At 37.8% G+C, this 18539-nt stretch overlaps 1 protein-coding gene across 4 annotated transcripts in view; it reads right to left on the minus strand.

Moving 5' to 3' along the window:
* The window catches only part of WHSC1L1 (Wolf-Hirschhorn syndrome candidate 1-like 1), a 101568-nt gene that overhangs the window by 49133 nt on the left and 33896 nt on the right, over nt 1-18539 (minus strand). For all 4 annotated transcript variants that reach the window (XM_008582812.1, XM_008582809.1, XM_008582810.1 and 1 more), the window contains exons 2-4: nt 15408-16126; nt 5813-5884; nt 5191-5353 (exon numbers count right to left, since the gene is read on the minus strand). In XM_008582812.1, the coding sequence (XP_008581034.1) occupies nt 5191-5353; nt 5813-5884; nt 15408-16082 (910 nt within the window). In that variant the 5' untranslated portion in view covers nt 16083-16126. The remainder of the gene's footprint in view (nt 1-5190; nt 5354-5812; nt 5885-15407; nt 16127-18539) is intronic.

Raw genomic sequence — 18539 nt, forward strand, 5'->3', positions numbered from 1 at the left:
ACAGGTGTACCTTCGACTTGATGATTTCCATTCCTTTGGATATATTCCCAGGAGTGGGATAGCTGGGTCGTATGGTAGGTCTATCTTCAGCTGTTTGAGGAACCTCCAAACCATTTTCCATAGGGGTTGCACCATTGTGCATTCCCACCAACAGTGTAAGAGAGTTCCTTTTTCTCCGCAGCCACGCCAGCATTTATCTTTCGGTGTCTTTTGGATTTTTGCCATCCTAACTGGGGTGAGATGGTATCTCAGTGTGGTTTTGATTTGCATTTCCTGGATGCTGAGTGATGTTGAGCATTTTTTCATATGACTGTTGGCCATTTGCATATCTTCTTTAGAGAAATGCTTACTTAGTTCTTTTGCCCATTTTTTGATTGGGTTGCTTGTTTTTTTCTTGTAAAGTTGTTTGAGTTCTTTATATATTCTGGATATTAGTCCTTTGTTGGATGTGTATTTTGCAAATATTTTCTCCCACTCTGTTGGTTGTCTTTTAGCTCTGTTAATTGTTTCTTTTGCTGTGCAGAAGCTTTTTAGTTTGATATAGTCCCATTTGTTTATTTTTCCTTTGGTTGCCTGTGCTTTTGGGGTCATATTCATGAAGTCTGTGCCCAGCCCTATTTGCTGAAGGGTTTCTCCTATGTTTTCTTTAATAAGTTTTATTGTTTCGGGGTGTATATTTAAATCCTTGATCCATTTTGAGTTGATTTTAGTATATGGTGAGAGGTATGGGTCTAGTTTCAATCTCCTGCAAATGGATATCCAGTTATCCCAGCACCCTTTGCTGAAGAGGGAGTCCCGACCCCAGAATAGCACCACATTCTAACCAACTGGGTTAACTGGTCAAATATCTTCATTTAAGCCGGACTTTAAAGAGATTTGTAAAATGTAAAACAATACCATCTTCTCATTAATTTTTTGAGAAAGTAGTTATTTTTCATAAAAACATAATAATAGCATATAATGGGATATTTTAAAATAAATTAGAAAATATTAAAAAATTTTTCAGCTTTAATTCCTAAGTTCAAATAAATAATAATAGATATAACTCACATAAACAAAAGCTTTATGGAATCCTCAAAATTTTAAGAGTTAATGGGGTCCTGGGACCAAAATATTTGAGAACTGCTGCTGACAGCAGTGCTACTCTGAAAGTATGATTTGATGAACAAGCCAGTCTGTGACAAAATAAATCCAGAAGTTGAGAGTGAGCATTTAGAAACTACAATAATAATTTGTCATTGTCATGACATTTAGACACAGGATTGGGGTTCTTGTACTATGTACTGGGGGCTTTTATTCTAATAGTTAAGTTTTACTGTATTTTATAGAAGTATTGGTCCATAACAGATTGGACATTTTTAGAAAAAATAAACAAAAACTAATCTTTTACGTTTTGAAAAACACTGCTCTACAGACAAAATATCAGATTCAATAGAGAAATGTAGGAACTGGTCTACTCTGGTAATCCAAGATAATGTGGGTAGGAAAAGAAAGGCAACAAGTGGATCCTGATTAGTATGACTAAAGGCCTAAATTGAACTGACTTAGTTATCTGAAATCTATAAATTATAAATTACATTTGAAATTTCTGAATTTTATTAGACATTAATGAAAGATTATCTACGGAATTATTTTGAAACCAGATTAAAATTTTATATATAAAATAGTCTGAGAAGAGAGAAACACGCACAACTTGGATTTCTTCATTTAATCTGAGAAGGAAAAGCCAAGCACAAATCTAATTATAATTAATCAAAGAAGGTTTATCAAAAATCCAAGGGTTTTCAGGGAGAAAAACAGAAATATAACCTAAAATAATGGATGAGCTTGGAAGATGGGATAGCAGGTACAAGTAGTAGGACAAAAAGAACATAGGTCATAATCAGTGTCCCAAAGTCAGAATTATTTCTTCAGAGGCAAACAAATAATCCCAAAGGACTTTAAATTACAGTTAAAAACATGAAAACTGAAACTTACAGGTAACAAAATCTCATTTTAATCTGTATTTTCAACTTCTTGCTCCATTAAATCATTTACTAGGGAGGAAACAAGTCAAACAATCTGCCTATATGTTAGAACTTTGTTTCCTCTGACTGGAAAACTATAAAATAATAGTGAAATAAAAACCTGAAGACCTGGGCCGGCCCGGTGGCGCACTGGATAGTGCGCCGCTTGGGAAGCATGGCGGCGCTCCCGCCCGAGGGTTCGGATCCCACATACAGACCGGTTCCCGCTCACTGACTGAGCGAGGTGCGGGAGCAACACCGAGGGTTGCAATCCCGTAGCCGGTCCCGGTCCGGTACGGGGGCGACACTGAGGGTTGCGATCCGTTGCCGGACACGGAAAAAGACAAAAGACAAAAAAAAAAAAAAACACCTGAAGACCTAAAAAAATCAGGAAACAAGCACATCTGTCTCTGAATAAACTAAATTTTCAAAAGAAAAATGTTATAGGAAATATCTTTATATAAGAAAAGTAACGCAAAGATAAAACTAGCTCTAAACTTAAAGTACTGCTAGGATTAAAAGAAAAAACAGGTATCATGTGATATCATTTAAAACTCTCAGTAAAAATCTTTATTTACATATTTATTAATTACAATAAACACAGAGAAAAAAGGTTACCCCCAAACTTTTAATAGTAGTTACTTATCTGGAGGGAGAGACTATGGACACCTTTCCTTTTCTACCATATATATTTTTGTAAAATTTTATGTTTCCCAATGAACATGCAATATTTTTATAAGCAGAAAAAGCATTTAATTTTTAACTTCTAAAAGCTTAAAATGAGACCTAAACAATAAAATACAACTTAAAATGTAAATATGATCCAAATATCTTTCAACATGCTCTTACAAAGAATTATTACATTGTTATGTGTGAAAAACCGTTAAATACATTTTCCAATGCTAAGAATCTGACTAAGAACAGTACTAACTAATAACAATATGGAAACCAATGATTACTATATATGATCAAGGTATATAGCTTAGACAATAAGCAATACAAAATGCTTCATAGGAGTGATGTATGAAACGTAATCAACAAAATTTTCATGCTGTGTCTTTCGGTTTTCAGAAAAACTATACTACACAGCAATACAATGGGATATTATTTGATAATAAAAAGAAATAAAATACTGATACATGCTAAAACATAGATGACCTTCAAAAACATTATGGTAAGTGAAAGAAGTCACGTAGGTAAATCTATAGGGACAGAAAGTAGTTACTGGCTGCTTATGGCTAGGAATGGGAATGAGGAGTGACTGCTAATGGATATAGTATTTCCTTTAGGAGGAGGTGAAAATGTTCTAAAATTAGATTGTGATGAAGATTGCTCTGTGAAGGTACTAGAATTTTATGGCATGTGAATTATATCTCAATAAAGTATCATTTTTTAAGAACTACTGCAGTAGTTTTATCAAAATATGCATTATTTTTTTAACCTAAATTCTCAGATTTCTGGTAGTAATACAAACAAAACCAGGATTTCCAGCACTAAAATAGAAGGAGTACCTAGGGGGTACGCAACCAGATATGGTTAATTAATAAAACTAAATTTAAATGCTTCCTTTGAAATAGAGGAGGCATAAATTGTGCTTTCATTTGTATCGCATAAAAAAGCTGAAATTAGCAGGTTTTCACAAAGTAATTAAATGTGAAACTCTTTATATAATTTCAAAAGGATGCTTTCCTAAGGGGAGATAACTGAAGAGCCACAACTATCACATGATGCAATTTCTTAGAGAGCTCTGGAGGCCCACATATGGACATGAATTGTTTTATTTAAGAAGGCAGGGCCTTTGTGGAAAATCCTTGTCCTTTTCTTTTCCCACTCACAGAACCATAGATGAGACCTGCAAGGTACTTCAGAGACTATGAGGCCAACACCCTTCTCATATAAATGAAGGAACTAGGACTGCCTCCCCCCAACTTCTGTAAATTATGACTGGGTGAATTCAATGGCTTTCCCTCTACTACGAAGTGGTGTTTAAGAGGAGAGGTTATGAAATAAGATTTCTTTAAGACTTTAAACTCTTATCTGAAACATAGGGTAACAAAAGTATCTACTTCATAGTGTTGCTGCTATGACGATAGCATAAGAAAATGTATAAGAGAATTGCTTAACACAGTACCTTCACAAAAGTAGACATTCAACAATGTTGGTTTTTTTCATTTCTACCCCCTTAATGCTTCCACTCTCCCAACCTTTAACCAGCACTAATATTGACAAGATGAAAAACAGTTAAGCTGAACTGCCTACTATACCAGGGCAGATTCCTGGCTATAAAAAATGACTGATCCTGCCACAAATCTGACTCACCAGACTTAAGTAAACATTTTTTCTCCTCATAATAGTGACCAAGAACCAAAACAGAGAATTTAAGGAGGAAGAAAAAGAAAGAGGTGCAAAGTTGTCAGAGACAATGAGAAACAGGATAAGAGTTAGTTCACAAAGTAAATACCCAGAAATAAGTTTCAATCTCAAACCTTCCTTTGGATACTAAGCAAGTCCATTCCAAATGCTAGAATCAGGAATTTAATCCACATAATGTTTTAGTCAAACCTCCCAAAAAAGTAGAGAAAACTTAGAATACATTTTTTCTTAATTTTTATCATTCCTACGATTGGATTCTATGTTACACAGCTATACTTCCATTTCATATGAAATTTATAAGGGTGCCCCAGTAAATTTATAGATTCAATAATAGAGTACAGGAGAAAAAAAGTATCCTGCAAAACTTACCAAGATAAGAAGCACTTGTCTGGGTAAACAATTACTACTCATAAACGTCAACGATGAAATAAAAATGTTCAAAGAAGGCTTGGCCCAAATGCTTATTAAGCTCACAGAAGACATCTTATCACTTATCTACATGCTTTCTTTAGAAAATGTGAACGGTTGGTCAGATTAAGTTCTTTAAAAACAGAAGTATGAAAGAAATCATAAACACATGCAGGGTGATATAAGGGAAAACAAGGACTACACCAGTTATAAAGGCTTTCTGCCAGTTAAGATGACAATAATTATTTCACTGGTTATTAAAAATGGGTATAGATATGTACAAGTATATTTTTGTGTCAGATTATGTATTATGTGTGTATTCTTATATTTGCATATAACATTAAAAGTTCACTTTTATTTATTTCTAACCTTTTACTTAGTATCTATTTATGCCTTTTCTTACCTCTTGTGTTAATTTTGGTATGAACCTCGAGCTGGGGATCACTTGAAACCATACAAGGCCACCAAGGATAGGTTCCAACCTTGGACCAAACAAGATCACCAACCTGGAACTTAACACCAGTGGACACTTCTGCTGTTGGAACAGAAGATAGTATCGGCTGAACCTACAGGAAAAGGTCAAAAAACTCCATCAGAAGAGAAACTTAAAAAATAGAACTATGCACAAAGAACATTAAAAATGTTACCAATGTAAAATTTTTCTTCAATTATTCTTTTCTCTGATACCTAGTATCTCTAAGTAGAAAATGGGAAGAAGACAGGAGACAAAAATATAGGTCCAACCCCAAATACCAAAAACAGGATTGATGGTTTCTGTTGGCAAATTACTGATAAGGCATCTTGTCAATTCCCATGATCAGTAAAAAAAAACTGGTCATAATTTTGAAAAGGAAAATAAACTCACTGAAAATATCTACCTCTTAAACCAGCTCCAAGACTTATTTCAGTATAATTTCTGGAATAAAGTACGGAACTGTAATAATACAATGTGTTGTAATTTAATCAGTCCACTTTCACCTTCTTACACCATATTTAGTTAAACAGTATTCAATAAAGCAACTCACTGGGGCTTCTTCTTTTAGTACTGGATCTTCTCTTGTTTTTTCTGATACAGTGTCAACCCTCTCATTTGGTCTCTAAGCAAAGAGGTATAGGTGATTAGAATAAAATGGCAGTAAACCAAAGAACAGTGACATACAGAAAAAGAATCAAAGAAAACTAAATAGCTAAGAGAATAAACTTATTAACTGAACAAGGTAAGGAGTAAGAATATAACTTATTCAGTACATGAAGCTATGTCATAACATTCATTTTCCATACCATACCATAGCTATAGCTCCTGTTTCTCATTCGATTACTTTTAAAACTTAATTTCTAATTAAACTAATTTTTTTAAAACCTATTAGATTGCAGAAAAATGGGAATTCTGAGGTTATTAGTAAGATGTAACTTGAAACTTTTCTGGAGAGCAATTTGGCAATATGTATGAAAAGCCTTAAATTCTCAGACTCTAACCCAGCAAATCCACTTCTAAGAAGGTGCAGTGAAAAAGCACTGAGAGTTGTAAAAATATATATATAAGTATGATGATATGCATATCAGTGCTATTTATAAGAGCAAAGTATGAGAAACAACCTAGATGTCCAAGAACGTAGAATTAAATAAATTTATAGTATAACTAAGTAGAATAATATAAATATGTTTTTAAATGACATTAATTATAATGTTATTTGAAACAGTAATTTGCAAAGCAGTTTGAATAGTGTGATTCCAATCTTGGAAAAATAATTTTTTTCATGTGCACAGAAAAAAAGACTAAAAGGACATAAAAGGCTATTACCAGGTGATGAAATAAGTGGGTTTTTTTGGTTTATTTGGTGCTTTTCTATATTTGTCAAATTGTCTATAATAAAATATTACATGACTTTTAAATCATAACACACCCCCCCCCCAGTATATTATTTAAAAAACTAATTTCTACTACCCTTTGGGGAGGCAATTTGGAAATATCTACCAAATTTCAAAATATGTATATTCTTCAATCTAGCTATTACATTTTAGGAACTTATCCTACAGAAATACACAAAATGAGAAAATCTAAGCAAAGGGATAGTATCTACTGTATTATTTAATGTCAGTAATCCGTATGTCTATCAACATTGTCCAACTTTTTACTTAAATGTAGTCTATATATACCTTAAAAGTATTTGGCACAATGTAAACCAAACTGATAACAGTAATTGTCTTTGGGAGTAAGATTAGGGAAAAGATCTTCCATATATTTGTGTTACCTGTATCTTCTGTAAAAAGAAAATTATTTCAAGAATTTAAAAGATTTTTAAAATTTCTCACTTCTCAAAGAACAGAATTTAATTTAGATGGCTTAAAAAGAGGGTACACATCCATTAAATTCAGTCTTAACTCCAATAAAAGAATATGGTTAATATAAAAAGCTAATTAAAATTCTCATTCAATTATTTCAAGACCTTTAAAGGCAATGCTATGAAAACACAGTTTTATTAAATAAAAGAAAGTATAAAGGTTACTAACTGTTAGGAAAATATTTTATGTAAGCCAGGCTAATATACCAAATCCCAAATATCATTCATTCATTCATTTAATAGTGCCTATGGACCTTGCAGTCAAGATGGAGAAATAGACAGTCCCCAGCGCCACTCTCTCCCACAAATCAACTAATTTACAACTATAAAAAAGCAACAACAGCCAACCTGGGGCCTCCAGAGCTCAGGGGATGAGGAGGAGAGGCCCATGCATGAAGGTGGGAGAAGCCACGATGAGAGAAAGAAAAAAGCACTCTGACCATTTTGAGCCCCAGCTGCTTCCAGGCTGGAGCTGCTGAGCACACAGAGCAGGAACTGGCAAAAGCCACAGGCTTGCCCTTTGGATAAAGTTGCTTGAAGACGGCAGGAGAGAAGAGAGCCTCGGTGGCCCCCGGGGCCAGCAAGACCACTAATAGGGTTCCCGTGGACCCACGCAGGAACAAGGAGCCACAACAACTGAAAAAAAAGGAGCCACTCAGAGGCCAGTGAGTCATTGCAAGGGACCTGCGCATGGCCTGTCCCAAGGGAAGTGTTTGCAGCACGGGCGGTGGGGGAGATGGGTCCACTGGGAGAACACTGGGACACAGCAAGGACAGCTGATCTGCCCCCCAATCGGCATAGGACCACTCAGAGGAGACTGGTCAGGAATACAGAAGTGCATGGGATGCAGTTTGATGAAAAGATTCTGGCCCAGACCAGAGTTTCTATGCAACGCAAGTGCACTGGATCTCAATAGACCCGGAAGTACCTATAAAGTCAACCATTAAAACCCAAGCTGCACAAAAAGACTTACATAGGGAATCAGCAAAAAAGCAGCAATTTAGCTAAACCACACAGCTCAAGTACTGGTCCCCACAGGAAGTTCCCCCCATTTTAGAAGTAAGCAAAGGACAACAAATTAGTTCCAATGCAGAGTTTAAGTGGTGGGAACAGCAAACAACCCAACACAGAACGGAAAGAAAAAACAAAGTACCCGCAACCAGAGACAAAGTTTGATATTAACTAATAAAGGTTTCATTTCACCAAAGAATACCTATAACACCTAGAAAGACCAGAAGTCACCTGGGCTGCCAAGCCAGAAAGTGGGGAGGGCCAGGGGCCTCAGCAATGCCCTCTAACGCCCACAACCGGTCCTGAGGGTGGGGGATGAGGGCCTTGGCCACACACCCCCAACACACCCAACCACCCCAGCAACAACCAATGAGACACCACAGGAAGCACCCCAGACTCTCCAGAGCCAGGGTGGTGGGGGACCTCGGGCCTTGGCCATGCCCCCCTGATACCTGCAGCCAGCCCAGCAACCACCACCAAGCTGCTGCAGGAAGCGCCCTGGGCTCTCCTGAGCCAGGGTGGTGGGGGGCTAAGGGCCTCAGTCACACCCCCCTGACACATGCAACCGGCCCAGCCATGACCACCAAGCCACAGCAAGAGGTCCCTGGGTTCCTGAGCTGGGGGGCGGGGGTGGAGAGGGCTTTTACCACACCCCGCTGACATCTGCTCCCAACCCAGCAATGACGAATGACCAAGCCACCATAGGAAGCCCCCTGGTCTCTGCTGTAGGAATGAGGGGGATGCCACAGGCCTCAATCCCGCCCCTCCTCCTTCCTCCTTCTTCCATCGCATTTCCTTCCCCTTTCTCTTCTCCCCCTCTCTCCCAACTGCTCTGCAACAATATCCTAGAATGTAAAAAAATAATATATATATATATATATTTTTTCCTTTTTGTCTTTTTTACTGACCGGTAACGGGATCGCAACCCTCAGTGTCGCGCCCGTACTGGGGACCGGCAATGGGATCGCAACCCTCGGTGCTGCGCCCGCACCACACTCAGCCAGTGAGCGGGAACCGGTCTCCACATGAGATCCGAACCCTCGGCGGGAGCGCCGCCGCACTCTCAAGCGGCGCACTCTCCAGTGCGCCCCCGGGCCGGCCCAAAAAAAAAAAAAAAAAATTAATAAAATTATTTTCCTTATGAAAACAATAGTACCTATGACTTTCCAGGTGCAGTTCTAGAAGTTGGGTACATAATGATGAAACAAACAGACGTGATCCCTAACCTCACAGAGCTTACAGTTGGGTAGGAAAGATAGACATTAACCAAATAGAAACACAAACATCCACTTACAATGGTGTGCATGTGTGCACGCACGTGTGTGTGTGTGTGTGTGAGTGAGAAGATATGAAGGTCAGAAAAGGCCTCTCTAAGAAAGTAAATTTATAATATGAAAGGAAGAGGAATTAGCTTAGTAAAAAGTGGAGGAAACAATATTCCAGGAAGAAGGAATAGCATGTGTGTGGTACCTGAGGTTTCAGAAGGTAGAAACTTCAAGGGCATAACTGACTGAACTGCCCAAGGAAGAGAGAGGTTACAAGATGAGAGTGGAAAGTGGAGAGACAGGCTAAATTATGAGGGCCTTGTATCTGTAGTGAAGTGTTCGCATATTATTTTAAGTGCAATGAAAAGCCACTGAAGAGGTTTAGGAAGAGAAGTAACACATATCAATTTATGTTTTTAAAAAATCATGTTGGCTCTTACGTGGGGGATATTTTGTAAGGGAGCAAGAAGGGAAGCAGAATGTTTCATTAGGAGGTTACTGCAATAATCCAGGTGAAAAGAAGTAAGTGGCAACTTGCGGACAGGCACAAAATGAACTCTGTCAGATGCTTCTGTGGTGGTACCATAACATCTAGCAAGACACAGTCATTGAGTAAGGAAAGAAAAATATATGTTCAAATGAAAAATTTTCTTCTAATCACTGGTGCAATAATAAAGCAGTTTAGAAATACTGTCCACATTTGTACAGGTTTCTGTGGTAGCTTTAGTTTGATCTACAGGTACAACTTAAACCTTTACCTTAGCTTCTCATTCCAATCGAGCTACTGGAAGAGGCACAGAAAGTGAGTCATCATCCAGAGCACACTCAGTCTTCACAATGGCAGATGGATATGGAGACACTACTCTTTTCCATACAACAGAAGCCTGCTATTGTAAGAATGGATCTAAAACCCATTCACATTTTCCCCTTTCTGGATTAAAGACAGGATTTCCTTTCAAACCTTCTTATTATTCAAATGTCTTACCTTTATTAATTTTTCAGTTTGTTCCAGATTGTTGGTGTTTCCTTCAGGATGGTTTGAAACATTGGCAAAATCACTTTCAAAGAATTGAAATTTTTCATACAGTCATTTTAAAAGGAAAGAGGTGGCAAGGGAGAGAAAGAAGCCCAAGAAGTTTTATTCTAAGCTCTCAAGACTATGCAAATAGGAGAGAAAAAAAGTCAAGGATGCTGCAATGATAGAGAGAGAATACAGATTATAACATATGCTAGTGCATGAGCAAAACAGACATATCTAGCAGGCACTTAGAGATCTATGATTTGAGCTCAAAAGAAAGGTAAGAGAATAAACTAAGAGATAGCTTACTATCACAAACAACAATTAAGAGGAGTTTTTTTTTTTTTTTTAAGAAGAAATGGCCAATGGAGACCAAACGTTTAGAGTCAAGAAAAATAGAGAATCAGAAAATGCCAAGAAAAAAAAAAAAAAGAAAATGCCAAAAGATGAAACAGTTTGGGTATAAAATCCATTTTCCTTCAGCTGTTCAAAGGATAGAGGCAAGCTGAAAACATTAGCATTAAATAGAAGACACCTTTTTTGGTAACTGGTTGCTTTGTTAGGAAGAAAAAGCATCATAGAAAACAATGACAATGTTGGCTTTCCTTATCATTAGTTCAATTCATCCTAATTTTAAACAATTTTATGGGTATATACCACTTTTTAACATTTTTAGTTGATTCCACATGGAAAAATTTATTTTTCAGGAAGGAATCACAGTAAGTTTCTTAAAGGAAAAAATTATGCTGAGATCAGCTAAAATAAATTATAGTATCCTAAATATTTCTTAAAAAAAATTTGGTCTAGTACTTTTATTAAAACCCAAGAGATTCATAAAGATTAACAGTATGCATCAAATCTGGCAGAATTTAAAACCTTTAATATTACCTAAATGAATTTCAAAAACATTAAGCAAAATCATATTCTCTAAAAGAACAAAACACTAACGCCAACATGAAAGTTGGAAAGAAAAATTTAAAGGCAATAAATTGTGCATTTTTCTTTTACTATTTAAATAACTGCTTAAGTTCATAATCTTAAGAAACAAAAAATGTGCACAAAAAAACATATTGCATGTGAACAGTTTCTAAGAATTTTAAGGCCTAATATTCTGAGGCTAGAGAACCAAACTTCTAATTTACTGTTAATGGGACTGATCCAGCCACTCAGCTTTTCCTAAGTGGAAATGGCAAATTATGAGTTAATGAGACTGGCCTTAGGGGATAAGCCCACTGAAGAGCTGATGGAGGACCAATGAATGTTTGAATAGGGCCTACACTCACATGCCTGAGGCATTACACCTGCCAAGGAGGAAGAAACGCAGAAACATTTCCACATGCTTCTAATTTGGTGGGAGGAAAAACAGCTAAAGCACATTTTAAAAATATACAATTTCAGTAGTGATCTCAGGTCTCCTGCTGCCTAGATGTTTGGACTCATTTTCACTGTTGAGAAGATATGCTTGGGTTGTTCCAAATAACAGCCACTCTTTAGAAGGCCAAACAGCTCAGAATTGGGAGGAAATACTTGCACAAGTACTGAAAGTAGCAGGAGAAAATCTTAAAAGTGTATTATTTCAGAAGAAATTTTCTTTGCTCAAAAAAGAACCTATGAGTGGGTTTTTAAAGAACAAAAAACAACAAAAATGAGAAAAAATCAATAAAAAGCAAATCCAGCTCAAGGACAATTATTTCAGACTTTTCCCCTAAGCATTTAGTTTTCATTATGCTTCCCTGAGGCATCTCGGGGAGGGGAGTTGTCCAGAGGAGTCAGCAGACCCTTCTTTAGGTTCCCTTTCACTTCTAAGACCTCTACAACATTAAACACCAAGGGCTGGGAACCCTATGGACAACCAGGAGGTACAGTGTCAAAAATTAAAACACTTAAAACAACTGTACTGAAGGAAACAGTGCAGATGTTGTTCAAGTTAAGGAAATCTAATTTTAAAACGTACAAGTTCACAAAACATTACTGTGCACATCGCTAGTCACCTGCTTGGCTTGGCAAAAGCGTGATACTAACAATAAGCAAGAGCCAGGAGCTCTAGCTTTAAAGTTCCGTTGTCAGAACGGAGTACAACTTTTAGGCACCTATTTCTTAAGCTTACAATTGCCCCCGTGTGTGATAAAATTTCAATTAATCAAAATTCAACTAATAAGAACTTAGCTCTTCACTTTATTTCACAGGAGGAAAGTAAGAAAGAGGACGGAGGGAGAGAAAGGCAGAAGGGAGGGAAGGGGAAGAGGTGGAGGAGGGGAAAGAGTAGAGGAGAAGAGGGGAGAGAGAAAGAAAAAGAAGACAAGAAAAAACCTGGATTTCTCCCTAAAAGTCACCTTTCAGTCAATCATCTTAGTAATGTTCAGTGCAATCAATGCCACTTTCTACATTTATACCTTTGGTCAAAAACTGATGTTTCTTTATTTTACTTCAAGATATTGTTAAGATCCTATATAATCAAATACAGTCATGTGTCACTTAAAAACAGGAATGTGTTCTGTGAAATGTGTCATTAGGCAATTTTGTCTTTGTGTGAATATCATAGAGTATACTTTCACAAACCTAGATGTTGTAGCCTACTACACCCCTAGGCTATATGGTATTGCCTACTGCTCCTACAAGAGTAACCACTGCGCTATGACGTTAGGAGTTAGGACAGCTACAATGTCACTAAGTGATAGGAACTGTTCAGTTCATTATAATCTTATCAGGCCACCTTATTATATGTGGTCTGTCATTGACCAAAACATTGTTATGTGGCAGATGACTGCATTAAATAATGCTCAGCATCATTCACTAAAAAAAGAAAATAAACTAAAACTCTTAAATTATATCAAAATATTCTAATCCTTTTACATAACATTTATTTTTTTTATTTTTTTCCTTTTTTGTCTTTTTTTTTTACTGACCGATAACGGGATCGCAACCCTCGGTGTCGCACCTGTACCGGGGACCTGCAATGGGATCGCAACCCTCAGTGTTGCGCCTGCACCGTGCTCAGCCAGTGAGCGGGAACCAGTCTCCACATGGGATCCGAGCCCTCGGCGGGAGCGCCGCTGCGTTCCCAAGCGTTACTCTCCAGTGCGCCACCGGGCCGGCCCTTACATAACATTTAACTAAAGGTTTAAGCGATATACAGAGCCAGGCATAGCAGATATCCAACAAAAACAGAATTGGTTTTAGAATCTCATTGCAAAGTGACTACTAGAAACATCACTGCACTGAATTTTTCCCTAAATTCTAATAAAGCAGAAAGTAAATACAAAACATAAACAGGCTGTTTTATCCTGCTTCCAGCCTTTTTCCTATTTTTGAGATAATTTTTTAACTGACTTTATCAATAAAGATAAGAAATCTAGCTTAGTAAGTAAAATGGGTTATTTTCCTACTTGTCAGATTCTCTATAGCAGAAGCAGGGCAAGCCAGCAAGACAATTCACAAGAACTAATAAGCTAAAACCAAATTCAGTTTTATGTACTTTTGTGATTCCCAAGGGTCACAGTGCATCACATATTGTTTCACTGCAGGTTTAGGTAAGAAATGCTAATTTCTTAGCAGAAAGCTAATTTCTCTCCTTCCATTTATTCATTTACTTAACAGCCGATCTAAGCTACCCTATGAGCTAGGTTCTGTGGGAGGCATTTAATAAATGACATAAAAAAACTAAAAGGCATTCCAGAAATCATTTAGTACCAAAGCTTTCATTTTACAGATGCAGAACTAAGACATCAGAATAGGTAAAGTGTCACTGATTACTCTATCTCATTACCCAGTTGTTTTTTTTTTCTCCATAGCATTTCACACCATCTAACCTTACGTACACATGTATGTATGTATTTTCTGGCTGTCCTCACTGGAATGTAAGGCACCCTGAGAGGAGGCATCTTTACTCTTCATTCATTGCCATACCTTCAATACTTAGCATAGTGCCTACCTAGCTCATAGTATTGAATCAATGTTTGTTAAATGCATAAATAGTGTTCAATCACTGTTTGTTAAATGCATAAATAAGAAAACTATAGAAAAATAAGAAAAAACATTGAAATGTCACACTGGGGCTTGTGAGAGTCTACAATTTTTGTGACCTTTACTCCAGAAAAAGATCACATTTGAGTTGTATGAAGTAATGGATCCCAGCTATCAAGAAAAAGATGAGTTGGTAAGAAATAGTTCTTTGAACAGAAGATAACAAATTAACTTACTGAGGCATACCAGATATAAAAGCAGATAACTGTCACAAAAGTAAATATATATTAGTTTCTTCCCAAATCAATGTCTAGGAAACATCTGCAATTCATATCATGAACTCTTCATTCAAGCTAGAATTGATTTGTTACCTATTTACTATTATTACTACATTATTGCTAAGCAAATTCACGTTGAAACCTCAGATATTAAAAAATTCAGTAGCATGCATCTTTCGTTACCTGTAAAGGATGACATTTATAAAAACTCCATCTGGACCCCAGCAGAAAAAGAAAGCAAAACAAAAACAAAAACACCTCCATGTGAAGTTCTAATCAATATATATGAATAATAATGCTGATTTTAATAAAAAGAGTTCTTCTATTGCTTAGGTTATTTTATAGCAAACACATTAGTAATGAGTGTTAACCTAAGCTCTACTGGCAAAAGGTGGTCTAAAATAATAAAAAAAACAATAATTAACCATCTCTTTTCATCATCAAAAACCAGGAATTTATTATAAGCAAATAAAAATAATCAAGACTATTAGAACAAAGAAACTTGAGAAGCAAGATTCTTAGTGTCACATATTTTTAAAATATTTCTTCACTCTAATAATGTCCATTCATTTCTTCAACAAATATTTACTCAGCACCTATTATAATATTCTAAGCACCTTGCTAGTGATTAGAAGTTATTTGAAATATTCACAGTTGAAAAGATAAAAACTGAAAAAGATCTCTTGAACTTCCAGTAAATGTGAAAGATTACAACATTTTTTCAAAAAGATGTTTCAACTTACATTTTGTTCCTCTGGTTCCAATTTGGGGATTTTGTGTGACTTGCGCTCTTCAGATCTAGATGAGTCATGCTTGCTGCTTTTTTTCCTCTTTTCTTTTCTGCTTTCATGCTTTGACTTTGTGTGCTCACTTGCCTGTACTTCATTTAAAAGGTCTCCACAAAGGGAAGACTCAAACAATTCCCTGCCATTCTGGATAGTTTTGGTTATTTTTAGTTTAATTTCAGGTGAGCCAGTCTTCTTTGGAATCACAGTTTGTGGTACCGAAGGAGGAGGTGGTGGCTGTGGAGGGGAAGGTTTTTCCAGAATTTCATGTGGTCTTGTGTTTGGAATTTCTGAATGGTAATAGTCAGTGGGACTAAAGTTTCTAACTGCACCAAAGCCATTGGCTGATCCATTGGGATACTGATTATATGACTGGTATTTGGTCTGAGTTTCATACATGCTGACTGATGGTGGAAAGCCATTTGTGAGTGGAGGAAGATCTTCTGTTGTAGGCGGGTACTGAAAGCCTTGCTGCAAGGTAGCTTCATATGGTGTCTGGCCACCATCTTCAGCAATGTCACTGTTGTTATCAAAGGCATCCTCCTGACGAATGTTGGCGGAGTCAATGAGTTGAGGTGGTTGCTGAATTGTGTTTCCCATGATCCCTTGCATGAAAGAGAAAGAGAAATCCATTGTTCTGCTCCAGCATCCTTAACTTTCCCTTTCTCTCATCGGGCCTAAAATTATAAAAGAGGGGATTAAACGGCATTAATATCCTCATAGGCTAGAGGCTAATCAACCGAAAAAGAATTAAACTAAAATGTTTCAAACCCAACTTTAATATCCATATATGCATAGACATTAAATATTTCTAAAACAGACAGCCAATATAATTCTGACACAGGGCAAATACTTTTTATCTTAAATGCTTATCTGTTTGAAATTCTTGATTACTTTCATAACAAATTTTATCCTGTTTGCAAACAGGCAAAATAGTTTTGACATTTTGTTGCCCAAGTTATAAAAGTCTCAAGCTAAAACTGCTAAGCAGTGTCCTGACACATATAAATTAGTTTCCACACAAGCTTCCTTTAAAATGATTCATATTTTGCCAATAGTTCTTTGTTATTACAAAATAATAAAATCTCATTGCAGGATTTTAAATGCAAAAGTAAAAAGCCTGTCCCTCCCCAGCACCCATGGTTCCCACCCTTCTATGCCACAGACAACCACCATAAACACTTCGGTGGTCATTCTACATCTTTCTCTACATATGAGGATACCTCAAAAAGTTAATGGAAAGATTTGTATTATCTTCTAATTCTCTTTAAAATACGGCTCATTCTGTGACTTATTTACCAGTATATCCTAGATATATTTCTACATAAGCATGTATAGATAATTTTCATACATATTCATTCTTTAAATGGTTGTATAGTAAACAGTGGTATCTGTCATAATGTATATAACCATTTATGTACTGATAACCAATTAGATGCTCACAATTGTTTAATATTATAAACAGGTCTACAGAAAACATTCTTGAAACTATTTATAGGACAGATTTGAAATTTTGGTAGATACTGCGAAACTGTTCTATATGCTGTATGATATCAGTTTACACCCATACCAACACTGTGTGAAGCAGCCTTGTTCCCTGCTCTCTCACCAATATCTAGTGGTTTTTACAAGTGGTATGCACAGCGGAATCAAAATGCACATGTCAGCATCTATCTCCTGAAGATTCTGATTCAATAAATTTGGGGTGGGGCCCAGAGCATGAGTATTTTAAGACCACACTCCAGCTGATTCTGATGCACACTCTTGATTGGACCACTGCATTATAATCTTTGCATTATAATCATTGCCTTATACTCTTACAATTATTGCAACTCCTCTGAAAGGTATCTAAAGATGTCCACATTATGCAACAATGACTATAATATGCATGAGAATTTGTTAAGGGATTTCCGGTCAAGATGGCAGAATAGACGGTCCCTACCGTCACTCTCTCCCACAAATCAACCGATTTAAACTACAAAAACATAACATCAAGTGCATATGGAACGGGGAGACGTCCACCTGGGGAGGCAGAAGCTCTGCAGAGACCACATGCCCTGCGGGGCCGCGATCGCACGATCCGGCAGATAGGCTTCACCGCCGCCACCCGGCTCAATTCCCAGCCCAGCCCAGTGCACACAGAGTGGGGAGACATCCGGCAGGGGAGGCGGAGGCTCTGCAGAAACCACACACCCTGTGGGGCCGCCACTGCATGATTCAGCAGGTAGGCTTCCCCGCAGGCACCCGGCTCCATTCCCAGCCTGGCCTAGTGCGCTCGGAGCAGGGAGACGTCTGGCAGGGGAGGCGGGAACTCCACAGGGACCACACTGCTGCTGCACGATCCAGCAGCCCGGCCCAATGTGTACGGAGCACAGAGTCGTCCAGCAAGGGAGATAGAAGCTCCGTAGAGTCCACACACCCTGTGGGGGGGCCACCGCGATGCGATTCAGCAGCAGATAGGCTTCACCGCCGCCACCTGGCTCCATCCCAAGCCCGGCCTAACACGCACAGAGCAGGGAGAAATCCTGCAGGGGAAGGGGAAGCTCTGCAGAGACCACATGCTCTGTGGTGCCTCGGCACATCCCAGCAGCCCGGGCCAGAGAGCACGGAACAGGGAGAAGTCCAGCATAAGAAGTGGAAGCTCAGCAGAGACCACACACCCTATGGTACCGCCGCATGATCCAGCAGCCCAGCAGAGTCCAAGCTGACCAGAGAGGTGGCTCCCCGGAGAGGCCCAAGGCCCGAGGCAACCACATACGAAAGGCACTAGTGGCCAACTGAGCAGTCACTGAGGTAGCCATACCAAATTGGCAACCAAAGCAACATCTTAGTCAGACAATACTGTCAAACCTGTGGACTGTGAAACCCCCTGCCACAATGAATAAACATCAAAGAAAAGAAACCAGAAATAAGAAAAATCAAGAATGTACACCACCAAAGGATAATAACTCTCAAGCTCTAGATCCCATAGAAGAAGAAGCCCTTGAAATGACTGACAAGGAATTTCGAGTGATAATTCTAAGGAAACTGAATGAGATACAAGAAAACTCAGCTAGACATCATGATGAAATGAAGAAAAGTATACAGGAC

This window comes from Galeopterus variegatus, unplaced genomic scaffold (genome assembly GCF_000696425.1).
Source record: "Galeopterus variegatus unplaced genomic scaffold, G_variegatus-3.0.2 Scaffold2727, whole genome shotgun sequence".
NCBI lineage: Eukaryota > Metazoa > Chordata > Mammalia > Dermoptera > Cynocephalidae > Galeopterus > Galeopterus variegatus.